The 18,070-nt window shown below is 37.1% G+C and overlaps 1 protein-coding gene across 4 annotated transcripts in view; it reads left to right on the forward strand.

The window, feature by feature from the left end:
* The window catches only part of UBL3 (ubiquitin like 3), a 70,316-nt gene that overhangs the window by 2,191 nt on the left and 50,055 nt on the right, over positions 1–18,070 (forward strand). Inside the window, exon 2 of one of the 4 annotated variants that reach the window (XM_022574575.3) lies at positions 17,707–17,847. The exons of 1 other annotated variant lie outside the window; for it this stretch is intronic. In XM_022574575.3, the coding sequence (XP_022430283.1) occupies positions 17,707–17,847 (141 nt within the window). Of the gene's footprint in view, positions 1–767; positions 17,848–18,070 lie in introns of those variants that run through there. 2 more of the 4 variants (XM_089899694.1, XM_089899693.1) reach the window with 2 other exon arrangements.

The raw sequence follows: 18,070 nt of genomic DNA on the forward strand, positions 1-18,070 counted from the left end.
CTCTTTCCTCTGTTGGATAATTGCTCTGTGGGCTCATCACCTCCAGCAAAGATTGGCTCTCTCTCTAAAGCCTCCATCTTATATCATCATGCGCACTGTGAGATATGATCACCCTTTGTACTGTTTATCTGTCACAGAAGTTGTCGTGAAATAGATTTGTGTCATTAAAACAGTGCCACAACTTTATTTAGGCCCAGTGATGAAGAAAAGCTGGAATGCGGGTAGCATCAGTCACAAATTGAGATGATTTGGGGAATACTGTTTCCAAGTCAGAGAGAAGGTTTGGAAGCTAGTGTTCATATCAGGGGACCGGGAAGTAGTGCAAGGTTTTATTAATAGCTGCAGTTATAAAATACAACTATTTCTGTTTCAGACTGTATTTTAAGGCCTTGATGATTCTTTGGTGCTTTGAGATCCCTTGATTAAAGGTGATATGCAAGGGCAAAGCAGTATTATGTAATAAACATATAATGCCCTGGTGATGCTATTTCAGAGTGTATCTAAGGTACAGCTCAGATTAGATGGTTCTGAATATTTTTTATGTGTCATTTTCTAGCTGTCCAACTTGTTGGAGGTCTTGAGGGCTTTTTCCAGCGTTAAAACCTTTTAAACCTTCATTTGCTAGTACTTACATTGCATTTTTGCTTAAGAAGTGCTTTTATTTGATATGTACCTAGAATCCTCAACTTTTTGAAATATGACATGATAAATACTGGTTGAAAGTTGTCGATTAAATGCTTCATATTTGTTCAACTTTTTATTATCAGTAATTGACAATCTGCATTTACATCTGTGACTTAAAGTGAGAAGACTTTTACCACTCTTGGAGAGCGTCAGCCGGTCCACTCCCACCTCTTTCCACACTCTGACATTTCCCTTGAAGTACAACTCTAAAGTGATCAGGATACACACTCTTGCAAGTACGAATACATACATTTTTGCTAGATGCAGTAAAAATGTCAAGTTTCTCAGTGGCGACAGTTCGTATGTGCTATTTAGAAACAAATGTTACGCTGTTTCACGTGTTAACGGTGCCTGTCAGTTGTATAGGAAAATCCTGTTTAGGAGACGAGGTGGGGCAGTGAAGTTATAACCCCTGTCATGTTTTCATTGGAGATAGTTCATAAATGAGCTATAATAATTGCTAAATCATTTGATGTTTTTGGTAAAGTCTTCTTACGGCAATTATTTTGACTCTAAAATCGATTTTTTAGCATCACTTTTTTATTTTGTAAATATAACTAACATTTAAAATTTATTTTTAAACATTCAGTAAATTTTTTTGTTTACCATAAGTAGTCTCTTTTTCTTACAATCCAAATTTAGCAAGTCAGTCTTTTGAGGATGGGTGGGAGTGGTACCCCCAGTGAATGGATTTGCTATATTCTTTACAAAAAATAATTTGCAGTTGATATTTTTCCAATGAACATTCTGTAAAGATGTCCTATAAATTATATAAATGTGTTTACTTAAAATGTTGGCTTTTCCTTTGCTAAGAGTGATTGAGTTTGAACTAGGAGATTTACTAACATTCCAGTGTAATAACTTATTTGTGAGAAAAATCTGAAAATATCTGAACAGAATATCATTATAATACATTGTGTTTAAATGATTCATTTTTTTCGCCTCAGTGCAAATCATAGTTTATGATGGGCAGTATTCACTGTTTATAATTGTAGCATGAATTATGTTAATGACTTAGGTTTTTCTGAAAGAAAATGTTTACTCTTTCTGTTAGTAATAAAGCCTAAGGCTGGGTGGATAAGCTGGTAATTTTCTGGATTTGGAAAGTTATCAAGACATAAATTATTGTATTTATAAAACTATTATATAAGACATTTGAACTACTATTTAGAGCTTTGGACTGAAAGTATACTTTATGATATCTGTAAAATTGAAAACCGTACCTAAGAGAGACATTGACAATTAGTGTGAGAATAATGGCAAAGCAATTTTGGTTATTCAAAATGTTTTAGATGATAAAATACAGGAAAACCGTGTATCTTTTAAAACTATTAATGTAAAATTGTAGCAGATGTAACCATTTTTAGTCTGGGGTTAAGTGAGCTAATGATAATTTGAGTTTTTTCAGTGCTTAATGAATATTTTTATTGTAATGTCATATCTGTAACATTTGTGGAAGAAATGTTGGAGCCCTCTAGTGGACAGGAAATTATTAAAATGAATTTCTTTTCAAACTGAAGTTTTATCACTTTTCCAAGTTAAAATGACAGATATAGAGTATGCCAGGGGAAAATGTCATGCTCGATAAAGGTCTAGAGAATAGAAAAATTTTAACTTTGAAGAAAGGGTGTATTAAGATCTAATGCCCAAGCAAGGCAAAAACAACAAATAACATACAAGGGAATCCCCATAAGGTTAACAGCTGATCTTTCAGCAGAAACTGTGCGAGCCAGAAGGGAGCGGCAGGACCTATTTAAAGTGATGAAAGGGAAAAACCTACAACCAAGATTACCCAGCAAGGATCTCATTCAGATTCGATGGAGAAATTAAAACCTTTACAGACTAGCAAAAGTTAAGAGAATTCAGCACCACCAAACCAGCTTTACAACAAATGCTAAAGGAACTTCTCTAGGCAGGAAACACAAGAGAAGGGAAAGACCTACAATAACGAACCCAAAACAGTTAAGAAAATGGTAATAGGAACATACATATTGATAACTACCTTAAATTTAAATGGATTAAATTTAAATTTTAATCCAAAGGACATAGACTGGCTGAATGGATACAGAAGCAAGACCCGTATATATGCTGTCCATAAGAGACCCACTTCAGACCTAGGGACACCTACAGACTGAAAGTGAGGGGATGGAAAAAGATATTCCATGCAAATGAAAATCAAAAGAAAGCTGGACTAGCAGTTCTCATATCAGACAAAATAGACTTCAGAATAAAACCTATTACAAGAGACAAAGAAGGACACTACATAATGATCAAGGGATCAATCCAAGAAGAAGATATGACAATTCTAGATATTTATGCACCCAACATAGGAGCACCTCAATACATAAGGCAAATGCTAACAGCCATAAAAGGGGAAATCAACAGTAACACAGTCATAGTAGGGGACTTCAACACCCCACTTTCACCAATGGACAGATCATCCAAGATGAAAATAAATAAGGAAACACAAGCTTTAAGTGGTACATTAAACAAGATGGACTTAATTGATATTTATAGGACATTCCATCCAAAGACAACAGAATACACTTGCTTCTCAAGTGCTCATGGAACATTCTCCAGGATCATATCTTGGGCCACAAATCAAGCCTTGGTAAGTTTAAGAAAATTGAAATCGTATCAAGTATCTTTTCTGACCACAATGCTATGAGACTAGATATCAATTACAGGAAAAGATCTGTAAAAAATACAAACACATGGAGGCTAAACAATACACTACTAAATAATCAAGAGATCACTGAAGAACTCAAAGAGGAAATCAAAAAATACCTAGAAACAAATGACAATGAAAACGTGACAACTGAAAAACCTATAGTATGCAGCAAAAGCAGTTCTAAGAGGGAAGTTTATAGCAATACAGTCCTACCTCAAGAAACAAGAAACATCTCAAATAAACAACCTAACCTTACACCTAAAGCAATTCGAGAAAGAAGAACAAAAAACCCCCAAAGTTAGCAGAAGGAAAGAAATCATAAAGATCAGATCAGAAATAAATGAAAAAGAAATGAAGGAAACGATAGCAAAGATCAATAAAACTAAAAGCTGGTTCTTTGAGAAGATAAACAAAATTGATAAACCATTAGCCAGACTCATCAAGAAGAAAAGGGAGAAGACTCAACAGAATTAGAAATGAAAAAGGAGAAGTAACAGCCGACACTGCAAAATACAAAGGATCATGGGCGATTACTACAAGCAACTATATGCCAATAGAATAGACAACCTGGAAGAAATTGACAAATTCTTAGAAAAGTACAACCTTCTGAGACTGAACCAGGAAGAAATAGAAAATATAAACAGACCAATCACCAGCACTGAAATTGAGACTGTGATTAAAAATCTTCCAGCAAACAAAAGCCCAGGACCAGATGGCTTCACAGGCGAATTCTATCAAACATTTAGAGAAGAGCTGACACCTATCCTTCTCAAACTCTTCCAAACTATAGCAGAGGGAGGAACACTCTCAAACTCATTCTACGAGGCCACCATCAGCGATACCAAAACCAGACAAAGATGTCACAAAGAAAGAAAACTACAGGCCAATATCCCTAATGAACATAGATGCAAAAAAATCCTCAACAAAATACTAGCAAACAGAATCCAACAGCACATTAAAAGGATCATACACCATGATCAAGTGGGGTTTATCCCTGGAATGCAAGAATTCTTCAGTATACGCAAATCAATCAATGTGATAAACCATATTAACAAATTGAAGGAGAAAAACCATATGATCATCTCAATAGATGCAGAAAAAGCTCTTGACAAAATTCAACACCCATGTATGATAAAAACCCTCCAGAAAGTAGGCATAGAGGGAACTTACCTCAACATAATAAAGGCCATATATGACAAACCCACAGCCAACATCGTTCTCAGTGGTGAAAAACTGAAACCATTTCCTCTAAGATCGGGAATAAGACAAGGTTGTCCACTCTCACCACTGTTATTCAACACAGTTTTGGAAGTTTTAGCCACAGCAATCAGAGAAGAAAAAGAAATAAAAGGAATACAAATCGGAAAAGAAGAAGTAAAGCTGTCACTGTTTACAGATGACATGATACTATACATAGAGAATCCTAAAGAGGCTACCAGAAAACTCCTAGAGCTAATCAATGAATTTGGTAAAGTAGCAGGATACAAAATTAATGCACAGAAATCTCTTGCATTCCTATACACTAATGATTAAAAATCTGAAAGAGAAATTAAGGAAACACTCCCATTTACCATTGCAACAAAAAGAATAAAATACCTAGGAATAAACCTACCTAAGGAGACAAAAGACCTGTATGCAGAAAACTGTAAGACACTGATGAAAGAAATTAAAGATGATACAAATAGATGGAGAGATATACCATGTTCTTGGATTGGAAGAATGAACACTGTGAAAATGACTATACTACCCAAGGCAATCTACAGATTCAATGCAATCCCTATCAAACTACCAATGGCATTTTTCAGAGAAATAGAAGAAAAATTGCACAATTTGTATGGAAACACAAAAGACTCCGAATAGTCAAAGCAATCTTGAGAACGGAGCTGGAGGAATCAGGCTTCCAGACTTCAGACTATACTACAAAGCTACAGTAATCAAGACACTTTGGTACTGGCACAAAAACAGAAATCTAGATCAATGGAACAGGATAGAAAGCCCAGAGATAAACCCACGCACATATGGTCACCTTATTTTTGATAAAGGAGGCAAGAATATACAATGGAGAAAAGACAGCCTCTTTGATAAGTGGTGCTGGGAAAACTGCACAGCTACATGTAAAAGAATGAAATTAGAACACTCCCTAACGCCATACACAAAAATAAACTCCAGATGGATTAAGGACCTAAACGTAAGGCCAGACACTATAAAACTCTTAGAGGAAAACATAGGCTGAACACTCTATGACATAAATCACAGCAAGATCCTTTTTGACCCACCTCCTAGATAAATGGAAATAAAAACAAAAATAAACAAATGGGACCTAATGAAACTTAAAAGCTTTTGCACAGCAAAGGAAACCATAAACAAGACGAAAATACAACCCTCAGAATGGGAGAAAATCTTTGCAAATGAAGCAACTGACGAAGGGTTAATCTCCAAAATTTACGAGCAGCTCATGCAGCTGAATATCAAAAAAACAAAAAAACCCAATCCTAAAATGGGCAGAAGACCTAAATAGACATTTCTTCAAAGAAGATATACAGATTGCCAACAAACACATGAAAGGATGCTCAACATCACTAATCACTGAGAAATGCAAATCAAAACTACAATGAGGTATCACCTCACACCAGTCAGAATGGGCATCATCAAAAAATCTATGAAGAATAAATGCTGGAGAGGGTGTGGAGAAAAGGGAACCCTCTTTCACTGTTGGTGGGAATGTAAATTGATACAGCCACTATGGAGAACAGTGTGGAGGTTCCTTAAAAAGCTAAAAATAGAACTACCATATGACCCAGCCATCCCACTACTGGGCATATACCCTGAGAAAACCATAAGTCAAAAAGAGTCATGTACCACAATGTTCATTGCAGCTCTATTTACAATAGCCAGGACGTGGAAGCAACCTACGTGTCCATCGACACATGAATGGGTAAAGAAGATGTGGCACATATACACAATGGAATATTGCTCAGCCGTAAAAAGAAACGAAATTGAGTTATTTGTAGTCAGGTGGATGGACCTAGAAACTCATACAGAGTGAAGTAAGTCAGAAAGAGAAAAACAAATACCGTATACTAACACATATATATGGAATCTTAAAAATAATAATAAAAAAAGCTTCTGAAGAACCTAGGAGCAGGACAGGAATAAAGGCGCAGATGTAAAGAATGGACTTGAGGACACAGGGAGGGGGAAGGGTAAGCTGGGATGAACTGAGAAAATGGCATGGACATATATACACTACCAAATGTAAAATAGGTAACTAGTGGGAAGCAGCCACATAGCACAGGGAGATCAGCTCGGTGCTTTGTGACCACCTAGAGGGCTGGGATAGGGAAGGTGGGAGGGAGACACAAGAGGGAGGAGATACGGGGATGTGTGTATGTGTATAGCTGATTCACTTTGTTGTAAAGCAGAAACTGACACACCATTGTGAAGCAATTATACTCCAATAAAGATGTTAAAAAAAAATCCTCCCCCCCCAAAAAAAAGATGTAATGCACAGATTTTCTCTTTACTTACAGCTCTTCTTAATTTTTCGTTCTCTTGGTGGAACTTCTTATTCCCAGTATAAGTTGGGAGGTTCTATGAAGCTAAAGGGTAGATAGTACCATTTATGTATATATACTTATACACACACACATACACACACACACACGTAGGTGACTTGATGAACGGCTTATTAACATATCTCTTATGGAGTGTTTCTTTAAATTGTTTTACTTGAATGTGTCTTAAATTTGGTGTTCTGAATTAGGCATTTTTATTGAGAAAACAAATGACACATTATTTCCCTCTGCTTTGAATGCCTTTTCCTTTCTAGCTCTGAATCCTACTCCAGCTCATGTCCCTTTCCTGTGAAAACGGTTTTTAGTTCATTCTACGCCACAGTGATCTTTCCTTCCAGTGAACCATTTTCTGTCAGTGTATTTCAGATTCTTACGTGATGTCAAATTTACATGAATATGTGTCTTTATTAGATCTCCTGTCATTTCTAAAACAGAATAGACATTTAAAAACTGTTGAGGGGCTTCCCTGGTGGCGCAGTGGATGGGAGTGCGCCTGCCATCCCAGGCGGGGGACAACTACGGGTTCGTGCCTCGGTCCGGGAAGATGCCACGTGCCGCGGAGCTGCTGGGCCCGTGAGCCATGGCCGCTGGGCCTGCACGTCAGGAGCCTGTGCTCCGCAGTGGGAGGGGCCGCGGCAGTGGGAGGCCTGCGTACCGCAAAAAAAAAAACAAACAAAAAAACTATTGAGAGTTTTCTTGACTCCTAAAACATTACTCTCTCTGTTACTTATGGGAAAGGTAAATATTGTCCCATACTACTACTGTGTATAATAATGGTGTTAAATATGAAGTCTGTGATGTCTGCTTCTATTACTACTTGGAATATGAAAAATATATTTTTAGTGTAAGGCTTGAAGTTATTTTAAATGATCGATAAAGTACTGATGGCTCTACTGGTTTTCATAACATGGAACAGTAAATATGATTTAGGAGAGTGAAGTATATACTTCTTAAATATGCTCTAAGAATTCCTCTCATTCTGAGGGGGGAAGAACTGAAAGTGACTAGAATTCATGGTAACTAAAAACCCTGGGTAATAAATTTTTCTGAATCAGTAAATTTTTTGAATACCTAAAGGTTGTTTTGGGGAATATCCCAATTTATTTTGGATTACTGTCCTATTTGCTTACGTGTAATATGCTACGCATAATTTACTTTCCGTGACTTAGAGCCATCATTTGAATAATATTGATTCACTTCAGTGAAGTTCATTGACTCCTTCACTGTGTAATCATTATTCTATAAACTATAGCTGTCATACCCTCAGCATCTAATATAGATTGTGAAGCCTTATGCCCCTTCACTACTAGTAATTTACAAAGTGAGATGAGGCAAGTCAGTTGCGATGTGAGAATAAAAATATTATAACTTCTAGTTGTTATTTTGTGCTCCAAAAAGAGGGAAGAATTGAGGTTTTGTATTAATATATGGATTGGATCTGAAAAAGCCTCCAGGCTTTTCTAGGTCCACGTTCTCATGAGCATGGTTTGCTGGGGGAAGGTGTGGGAATTTTGTAATGTGGAGAACAAAAGCAGCACCATGAGTTTCTCAAAGTTTCTACAGCTTTTCTGTCATAGTGTATTATATAGTTACTTTTAAAAATACTTTTTAAAAGAATCTATGATACTTTGTATGGAAACGGGGAGCAGAGGTTCACTGTCAAAGTACTTAAAGAATTGTAGAACTCAAAGCTGAATTACACATTTTTATTTTACAAAAGATGAACATTTTAGATGCTGATCTTTTCCATGATGGCAAGAAGCTATCAACAGTATGCTACCTGGCAGATAATTTTTTTTTTTTTTTTTTTTGCGGTACGCGGGCCTGTCACTGTTGTGGCCTCTCAGGTTGCGGAGCACAGGCTCCGGACGCGCAGGCTCAGCGGCCACGGCTCACGGGCCCAGCCGCTCTGCGGCATGTGGGATCTTCCCGGACCGGGGCACGGACCTGTGTTCCCTGCATCGGCAGGCGGACTCTCAACCTCTGCGCCACCAGGGAAGCCCAGCAAATAATTTTTAGAAAACAATTAGTTGTCTCTTTAAGGCAAAATTGACATTTTTAACCAGTAAGTGAAAAAAATACCTGCTTTTCAGAAGTGTTATGGAGAGAACATTTGAAAACATGTTTAGATTTTTCCAGTCTGTTGAAAAATCTTCCTCAGAGAGAATTTCAGTGGGCTTTAGACCCGTTTATTAGAAACGTAAAAAGCAACACATTTTCCTTAGTTTGCAAAAATATCTGACTGACATCAGGTAAAATAAAATTGTGATAACATTGACATCAAGAAACTGACTTAACAAAGACTTGTGCATATTTAGTGATACAATAGAAAAGTGATAGGATTTTGTGAACCAGTAAGTGACATAGTGTTCTATATGGATCTATGCATTTGTGAGCTAGGTTTTTCAGTTACGACTTGACTTCTCTTAAAACCAAGTTTCAGAGTACATTGAACTTTACAAAAGGGGAAAGCAAGATTTTAAAAAATAAAGAGGCGTATTCAGTAACAGTGCTCTTAGTATGTTAACAGTAATAGTATTTTTAGTGATTGCAATATTAAAACAGATAATGTTTAAAAAGTTAATAATTAAAACAATATTTTAATTCTGTTTTAGTATACGTTTTATAATAGACATAAAATATATGGTTTATAAATGAATATATATATTGGGAGTATATGCTGAAGTATTTTATAGTTGGGATGTTCAGTCAAAAAATTTTAGAAGTTGTGTGTAAGATGACTTAAGATTTCTAAGTATTTTAAGTTCTGTTTGATATTTATAGTTTTCCCATCTCCTGCCTTGTTAAGCAATTACATTTTTCTGTGGTAAGTACCTATTCCTCTCTAACTTTTTACGGTTGCTGATTCTCATTTGCTGTGGGTGTGGAAACCAGATTTTCAAAATTTATTAGAATAAAGTGTGTTAAAAATGAGCAAATGGTGTCCAAGTGAGATTTTTAGGAGTTCTTACAGTGAAGTGCATAATCTGTATTTCATGGACTCGATCATGTCTGTTTTGGTTGCTTAGAGTTCTGTTTACTTCAGGGCTTATCTTTTTTGGCTGTTAGCTGTGTTTTGCAGAGATGTAGATTCTTGCAGGGATGAACTAGGTAGATGATTAAAAAAATAAAATTACATGTGTAGCTTTATTTTGAGCTCATAGGGGAGAGATGCTAACATTTGTTGTGTACTAGCAGTTTCCCAGGCAGATGCTTGGCATTTTACAGGATAACATTTAGTTTAATCCTCTCAGTGACCCTGGATAGATAGGTTGGTATATAGAAAAAGAAGCAGCTATTACCCACCAGGAGAAGACCACCAGGAATACATCTGTAGTGGAACGAGTCAGGTTTATTGACTTGCTGCAGCGAGGAGGAACCTGTGCCTGAGCAGCCACGCAGTCTCCTAAAAGGGTATCCGGAGAGGTTCTTGCTGGGGTTTGCACTGTGCCTAATGATTCTGATGAGAGAGCAGGGAAGCGGAGACTAGCTCTGGACTGAATGCTGCGTACACAAAGTGGAAGTGGGTTGGTTATCAGATCTTTCAGCTGTCTTTGTTTAGGAGTCAGGAGAAAGGAAGGGGGCTGGGGGAGAGTGTTAGTCATTTTGGAGCTGAGAGTGGCCCTGGGAGGGTTTATTACCTGTCGGTCTTCTGTCGGCTTTGTCTGTCTGTCTGTCTTTTAGAGGCACCACAGTGTGATTGTCAGCAGAGCTGTTTTTACTTTCTCACAACCTAGGTTCAGAGAGGGCAAGGAACTTTGGAATCAGGAGTAGCTAGGAAAATGCAGAGCTAGGGTAGGAACTTGGGTCTCATGGCAATAGTGATAAACACACTAAGCCCTTTCCCCCTACCATACCTGAGCAGACAGTGCTAAATCCCTTAGGCACTCCTTCCTAAGCAAAATACCTCAGATTCCCTCCCAAAACCTTGTTCCAGGTATCCTTGCAAAATACTATGTAACCTCTGGGTTGGAATGATTTTAATGCAGGTGGATTTTCTTATTAGTTGCTAAAATTAAAGGGAGTTTTCTTTAAACTTGTTGGAATTTTGAGTCCTCTTATATTTATATTATACAATAGAACTTTTTCCTATTAACTTACCACTTTGAATGCAGACTATTATTGTTATATATATATATATATATATACACACACACACACACACACACAACACATAGATTGATTTAGTGCTTTTAGGGTATTTTGTTTTTGTCTTCATACTAGTATAACTGCTTATGTATGATGCAGATCTCTGTTGATAGATTCAAATCTAGTAGCATTTTTTTATGGTCTAAATAAAATATATACTTGGGCAATTTTCTTTGACTAGATTTTGAGAAGAAAATGTTCTTTCTGCTGAAGAAAATTGTCTTAAGTTAGGCATTATATCTTTTGTTTATGAACATAAATTAAGATGGCAATTCATTATGTCTAGACAAAATGTTCTCTCATGATATATGTTTAATTTTCTTCACTTTCATATAAAATTAGTGTTTTTGCCTTAGAAATACTCCTGCTTTTGTATCCTGCTTTTTTCATTTAGTCATATATCATTAACAGTTACCCATACAAACAAGTTATAGAACCATCTTATAATTTTGAACTGATTCTGATAAATGTACATAAATTGTTTAGCTATTCCATATTCATATAGCATTTAAAAGCTATTATAAACAGTGTCATAATACATATCTTAGAGTATATCTCTGTGCCTTGCCTGATTATTTTCTTAGGATAAAATTCTTGAATGTAGTTGCTGTGTGTTTAGATATGTGTTTAAAATTGGGGGGATGGGGGAGGGATACACATTTACTAATTTTAAAGCATCCTTGAATTTCTGGATAAACCTAACTTTTTCACTATACATTATCTTCTTAATATACTAGAATATATTTCGTTTACATTGCATTTTTGTTCATGAAAAGGATTGACGAGTAATTTTTAATTTCTTGTAAAGTCTTTGACACTTTTAGGTATCAAGGTTATGCTGACTTCATAAAGTGACCTGGGAAATGTTTTCTATTCTCTGAGTTTGTGAAAATTGATTTTATTGCATCCATAAATGTTTGGAAGAATTCACTGGTGAAGCCATTTGGAGTTTTCTTGTGGGAATTATTTTTTTATTTTATTTATTTATTTTTTGCGGTACGCGGGCCTCTCACTGCTGTGGCCTCTCCCGTTGCGGAGCACAGGCTCTGGACGCGCAGGCTCAGCGGCCATGGCTCACGGGCCCAGCCGCTCCGCGGCATGTGGGATATTCCCAGACCCGGGCACGAACCCGTGTCCCCTGCATCGGCAGGCGGACTCTCAACCACTGCGCCACCAGGGAAGCCCTCTTGTGGGAATTATTGATTCTGTTTCTTCAGTTCATGTAGGACTATTCACGTTTTCTGTTACTTCTTTGTCAGTTTTGACAAGGTTTGCTTTTAAGGCATTTGTCTGTTTTATCTAAATTTTCCAATGTGGCTTACTTACATTTTTTTACAATATCCTTTCATTATCTTTTTAATGTTTGTAGTATCTGTAATGATATGTGCTTTTAAAATCTGATTGTTGGTAATTTGTGCTTCTTCTTGATCACCATTGATTTTCAAAGAGCCAATTTTCAGATTTAAAAAGTTCTTTATTTTCTATTAGGTTCTGCTTTTACTTCTTTCCTTCTATTTCTTAAAAAAATTAATTTGCTGTTCTTTTTAAAGTTTCTTGAGATGGATACTCAAATCAGTAGTGATCAGTCTTCTTTTTTTAATGTATGCGTTTAAGTCTATGAAATTTCCCTATAAATGCAACTTTAGCTGGATCTCACGAGTCTGATATATTTTTATTACTCAATTAGAATTGTTTTAAATTTTCCATTGTGGTTTCTTTGATCCATTGGTTATTTAGAAGTATATTGCATAATGTCTAAGCACTTGGGGATTTTTCTAGCTATATTCTTATTGTTGATATCTAGTTTAATACTACTGTGGTCTAGGATCATTCTTTCTCTGATTTCAGTTGTTGGTAATTTGTTGACACTTGCTTTCTGGTCAGTTTTAGAAAATTAAGTGTGGTGTGATTAATATCATGTAAGTCAAGTTTATTAATCATGTTCAAATCGACTGTATCACTACCAACTTCCTTGTCTTTTTTATCACTTCATTGAGAGAAATGTGTTAAAATCTCCAACTGTGTGAGGATTCATCTATATGTCTTTTTAGTTCTCTCAAATTTTTGCCTTATATATTTTGAGGCCAAGTTCTTGGTTGCAAATAAATTTGTTGTATCTTCCTGTTGGATTGATCCTTTTATCATTATCTCTAGTAATAATTTTTGCCTTAAAGTCTATTTTTTTTGGATATTATATAGTACCTTTTTTTTTAACTTCTCTTTCCAGCTATTTCTTTAAAACCTTTCTTTGTCCTTATAGCTTAAGATGAATCTCTTTACGCATCATAGTTTTTTTTTTTATTGGAGTATAAATGCTTTACAATGTTGTATTAGTTTCTGCTGTGCAATGAAGTGAATCAGCTATATGTATACCTATATCCCCTCCCTCTTGGATGTCCCTCCCACCCCCCACCCATCCCATCCATCTAGGTCATCACAGAGCACTGAGCTGAGTTTCCTGTGCTTTATAGCGTGTTCCCACTAGCTACTTATTTTACGCATGGTAGTGTATATATGTCACTCCTAATCTCCCAATTCGTCCCCTTCCCCTTTCCCCACTGTGTCCACATGTCCGTTCTGTACGTCTTTTTGTCTGTTCCTACCCTGCAAATAGGTTCATATGTACCATTTTTCTAGATTCCACATATACGATATTTGTTTTTCTCTTTCTGTCTCACTTCACTCTGTATGACAGACTCTAGGTCCATTCACATCTCTACAGATGACCCAATTTCGTTCCTTTTTATGGCTGAGTAATATTCCATTGTAAATACGTACCACATCTTCTTTATCCATTCATCTGTCATTGAACATTTAGGTTGTTCCATATCCTGGCTATTGTAAATAGTGCAGCAATGAACATTGGGGTACATGTGTGTCCTTTTGAATTACAGTTTTCTCAGGGTATATGCCCAGTAGTGGGATTGCTGGGTCATATGGTAGTTCTATTTTTAGTTTTTTGAGGAACCTCCATACTGTTTTCCACAGTTGCTGCACCAGCTTCCATTCCCACCAACAATGTAGGAGGGTTCCCTTTTCTCCACACCCTCTTCATAAGCTGGGATTCTTTTTTTAAAAAAAAAATAAGTTTATTTATTTTATTTATTTATTTTTGGCTGCTTTGGGTCTTTGTTGCTATGCGTGGGCTTTCTCTAGTTGCGGTGAGTGGGGGCTACTCTTCGTTGTGGTTCGCGGGCTTCTCATTGCGGTAGCTTCTCGTTGCGGAGCACGGGCTCTAGGCACATGGGCTTCAGTAGTTGTGACACATGGGCTCAGTAGTTGCGGTGCATAGGCTCTAGAGTGCAGGCTCAGTAGTTGTGGCGCACGGGCTTAGTTGCTCTGAGCCATGTGGGATCTTCCCGGAGCAGGGATCGAACCCGTGTCCCCTGCATTGGCAGGTGGATTCTCAACCACTGTGCCACCAGGAAGCCCTAATTCTTTCCTTTCTTTCTTGGACTATGAATTCATGTATGTTAGGTCATTTCACAGTTTTCATACTATTTTTACCCCCTCTGTGTATCTGGATATTTTTGCTGAACTATCTTCAAGTTTACCTATCATATCTTCTCTGTCCAGTATCCAGTTATACCCAATTATTGAGTTCTTAATTTCAGTTTTTGTATTTTCAGTCCAAAACCTTACACAGATTCAAGTTCTCACAGTGTTTTACCTATTTTCTTGAGTATATAAACATTGTTGTAATGTTTCTGTCTGATAACTCTAATACCTGCATCACCCATGAGCTTATTTCTGTTGTCTGCCTTTTGATCATTTGATCCTTTTTTCCAGTATGCCTGGTAATGTTTTATTAACGTTGTGATGAAAAATTATAGAGGATCAGAATGATGTTATCTTTCTTCAGATAGAAAAAGATTATTTCTTAAAAAAGTTTTAAATTTATTTTTTTGGCTGCACCGTGTGGCACGCAGGATCTTAGTTCCCCTTCCAGGGATCGAACTTGTGCCCCCTGCAGTGGAAGTGTGGAGTCTTAACCACTGGACCGCCAGGGAAGTCCCAGAAAAATGTTATTAATATTCTCTGGCAGGCAGTTAGGACAGCATTGATCACTTTGATTCATCAATGATTGATAAGACATAAGCCTGAATTCAGGGTAATCAGGAAATTCAAATAGCCTCTTAGCACATAGCTCTTTTGAGGTCTCATTTAAAAGTTTGAAGTATTTACCAAGATGCCTCTTCCTTGGCAAGCCCTGAATTTTAAGTATTGTGAGGCTGATGAAAGTTCTGCTCAGCTTTTAGCCTCTTCGCAACGTCTTTTTGAGGAGTTTACCTCCACTTCATTCCATGTCCAGCACATTCCTGGAGGGCAAAAATTGAGCAGAATGATGGGCTCATTCTTTGTGGTTCCTTTTTATCTGGGATCCTCAATTCCTAGCTGCCTTGGTGTCGTACAGAATTCCGATTTTTGTCTTGCCAGCCCCGTGGGACTGATAGAAGCTCCGAGATGCTGCTTTCTGCTTGGCCTGTATACCCCGTAGTGGTAATTGGCAAATACCTCAAGGGGGAAATGGGGACCTTCTATGTGTCTCCCTTCTCAAGGCTCCTGACGTCCTGGTTCTCTTGGTTGTTCTCTCTCTTCCTTTAGATAGCTCAGTTTGTTTGGTATTTTATGTCACTTTTATAGTTGTTTTCAGTGGGAAGTTTGGTCTGATGTTGCTCTTCCCTCACAGCTTGACCTAATTGTCCTTTCTGTCTGTGCTTTAGTGTCCCCTCCCTCCCTCCCTCCCTCTATTTTGGCTATAGGATCACCAGGTTTTTTTCCTCTCGCTTCTATCCTAATAGTAGCTATGAATAGCTAAAATTAATTAAATTCTTAACTGTGTTACTTACCATGGCACCATCAGCCAAGCATTTGCTTAAGTCAGACATCTAGGAGTCATCTTTGATTTCTTCCATTCCCTCATCCCCCAAATTCAATCCATTTCAAACTGTATCTGGAATCCATCAAGTCCTCTTCATCTCCTTGCTACCACCATATTGCAAGTACCATCGCTGTCTCCTGGACTATGGCATTAGTCTTGGAACTAATTATTCTACCTCTTTTCACATTCCCCTGTATTACACTTTCCAAAAATAGCTCTAGTGATTTTTATGAGATGTAAATTGGATCATCTGTCCCTCTGAAGAAAACCAGAAAACTTCAGCAGCTTTCCACTGAAGAATAAAGTCCCATAGAATCAAGTCACAAATTCTTACAGTGGCCCTTCAGAGTCCTGCATCGTCTGGCTTTTGCCTGTCTCTATGATCTTACCTCCTTTGGCTTCCTGTGCTTCAGTTACACTGCATCCTCTCAGTTCCTCAGAGGCCACAAGCTCTTTCCCACACTTGGGCTGAGTCTTTGTACGTATCAGTCCCTTTGCCTGGAACCCTTATCAGTGTACTTTTGTGCCCTACATGTATGGGTAATGACTTATTAGCTTGCCTGTCCTCAGAGATACTTTTTCTGCCCACATCTAAGGTTGAATTCTCTCACTCCCTTGGTTTCTGACTCAGGACCCCATAGGCTTCCTCTGTGACACTTGTCACACTTGGTAATTCGTTTGTTTGTCTTTAGATTTATTTTAGTTGTCCTAGATTCTATGAGGATAGGTATATGTCTTTCACTGGCCACTGTAGCCAGTAAGTATGATGCCTTCTGTATTCTTCATAAATATTTGTGGGTTAAAGGAGTAAATTACATTTATTTTGTGTAAATTACATTTACACTGTGCCAAGTTAATTACTTGAAACAGATTTAATCCAACAAAAACTCTCAGAACAAGCTTATCAGGTAGGTAAGTGCTAGTATTAGCTGCATTTTATTGATGAGGAAAGTGAGACTTAATGATATTTGGTCTTTTTCCTGAAGCCAGCCAGCTAGGTGGGCCTTTTTGTATTCTTGGATATTTTTGCATTTCTAACTTTTGACCATTCTTTACCTTTTTAATGTCATATCCTTTTCATTATATCTTAAAGCTAATGACTGTGCTTATACTGACATTCTGGTATTTCAACTTTAGCTTCTTGCATTTGCTTAATGTTTTAAAATAGCCAAAATTTCAGAAAGGAAATTAGAAATTTGTAATGGAAGTTGAAAAGGTATTAATAGGATTTAAATACTTGAAGTGGTGGATTTGCAGTGTGGCTGTCAAGTATTGTGAGTGATTTTTCAAGCTATAAAGTCTCTCTCATTACTTTGTGAGTAAACAGAAAGCCTATGTTAAAATTAATTACATATATTTGAATATAGTATATATGAAACACATATTTGAAGAAAATATGTTTGAGCTTTTTGTACTTAAAGGACTGTTATATAGATTTTTACTTTTAGCACTCAGTATAATCAATATAATTTCCAAGTTAGATATCAGTTTACTTCCATGCTTATCAGTATATGCGTAGTAATCCTGCTGTTTTTATTTCTTCGCATCATTCAGTCAATCAGCAAGTGTTTGTTGAGCAGGTGCTATATGCCAGGCACTGTTTTAGACTCTGGTGTACAGTGGTGAATGAAGCAGACAAATTTCCTCCCCTAATGGAGCTTACATTTAAGTAGTAGGGAGACAGACATTAAACACAATAAATAAGTAAAATATATAGTATAATAGATGTTGGTATTTTTCTCCAGAGAAAAATAAAGCAGGAGGGGGCGTTGGAGAGTGCTGAGAGAGAACTCCTGTGCTGTTCAGTTTTAAATCATGCCATCAGGGGAGAACTCACTAAGACGTCGACATCTGCACAAGGGTCTGAAGGAGCTACAGCCATCCAGGTATCTTGGGGAATCACATTCCAGGCAGAAGGATTATGGCCTCGTTTGATTTCTTTGTTCCTTTTCAGTTTCTCTCACTGCCAGTCCTTCCCTTAAATTTTTGTGTTTCTCATGGTTTTCCTTTTCTGCCCTTCTCTGTCATCTAAGTGATCAGTATCTTTCTCACTAACTTGTGCAACAAACATTTATCGGATGCCAGTGTACCAGATCCATCCTGTCAATA

Source organism: Delphinapterus leucas, chromosome 18 (genome assembly GCF_059928025.1).
Source record: "Delphinapterus leucas isolate spDelLeu-1000000601 "Yukka" chromosome 18, BTC_Dleu_Yukka2, whole genome shotgun sequence".
Taxonomy (NCBI): Eukaryota; Metazoa; Chordata; class Mammalia; order Artiodactyla; family Monodontidae; genus Delphinapterus; species Delphinapterus leucas.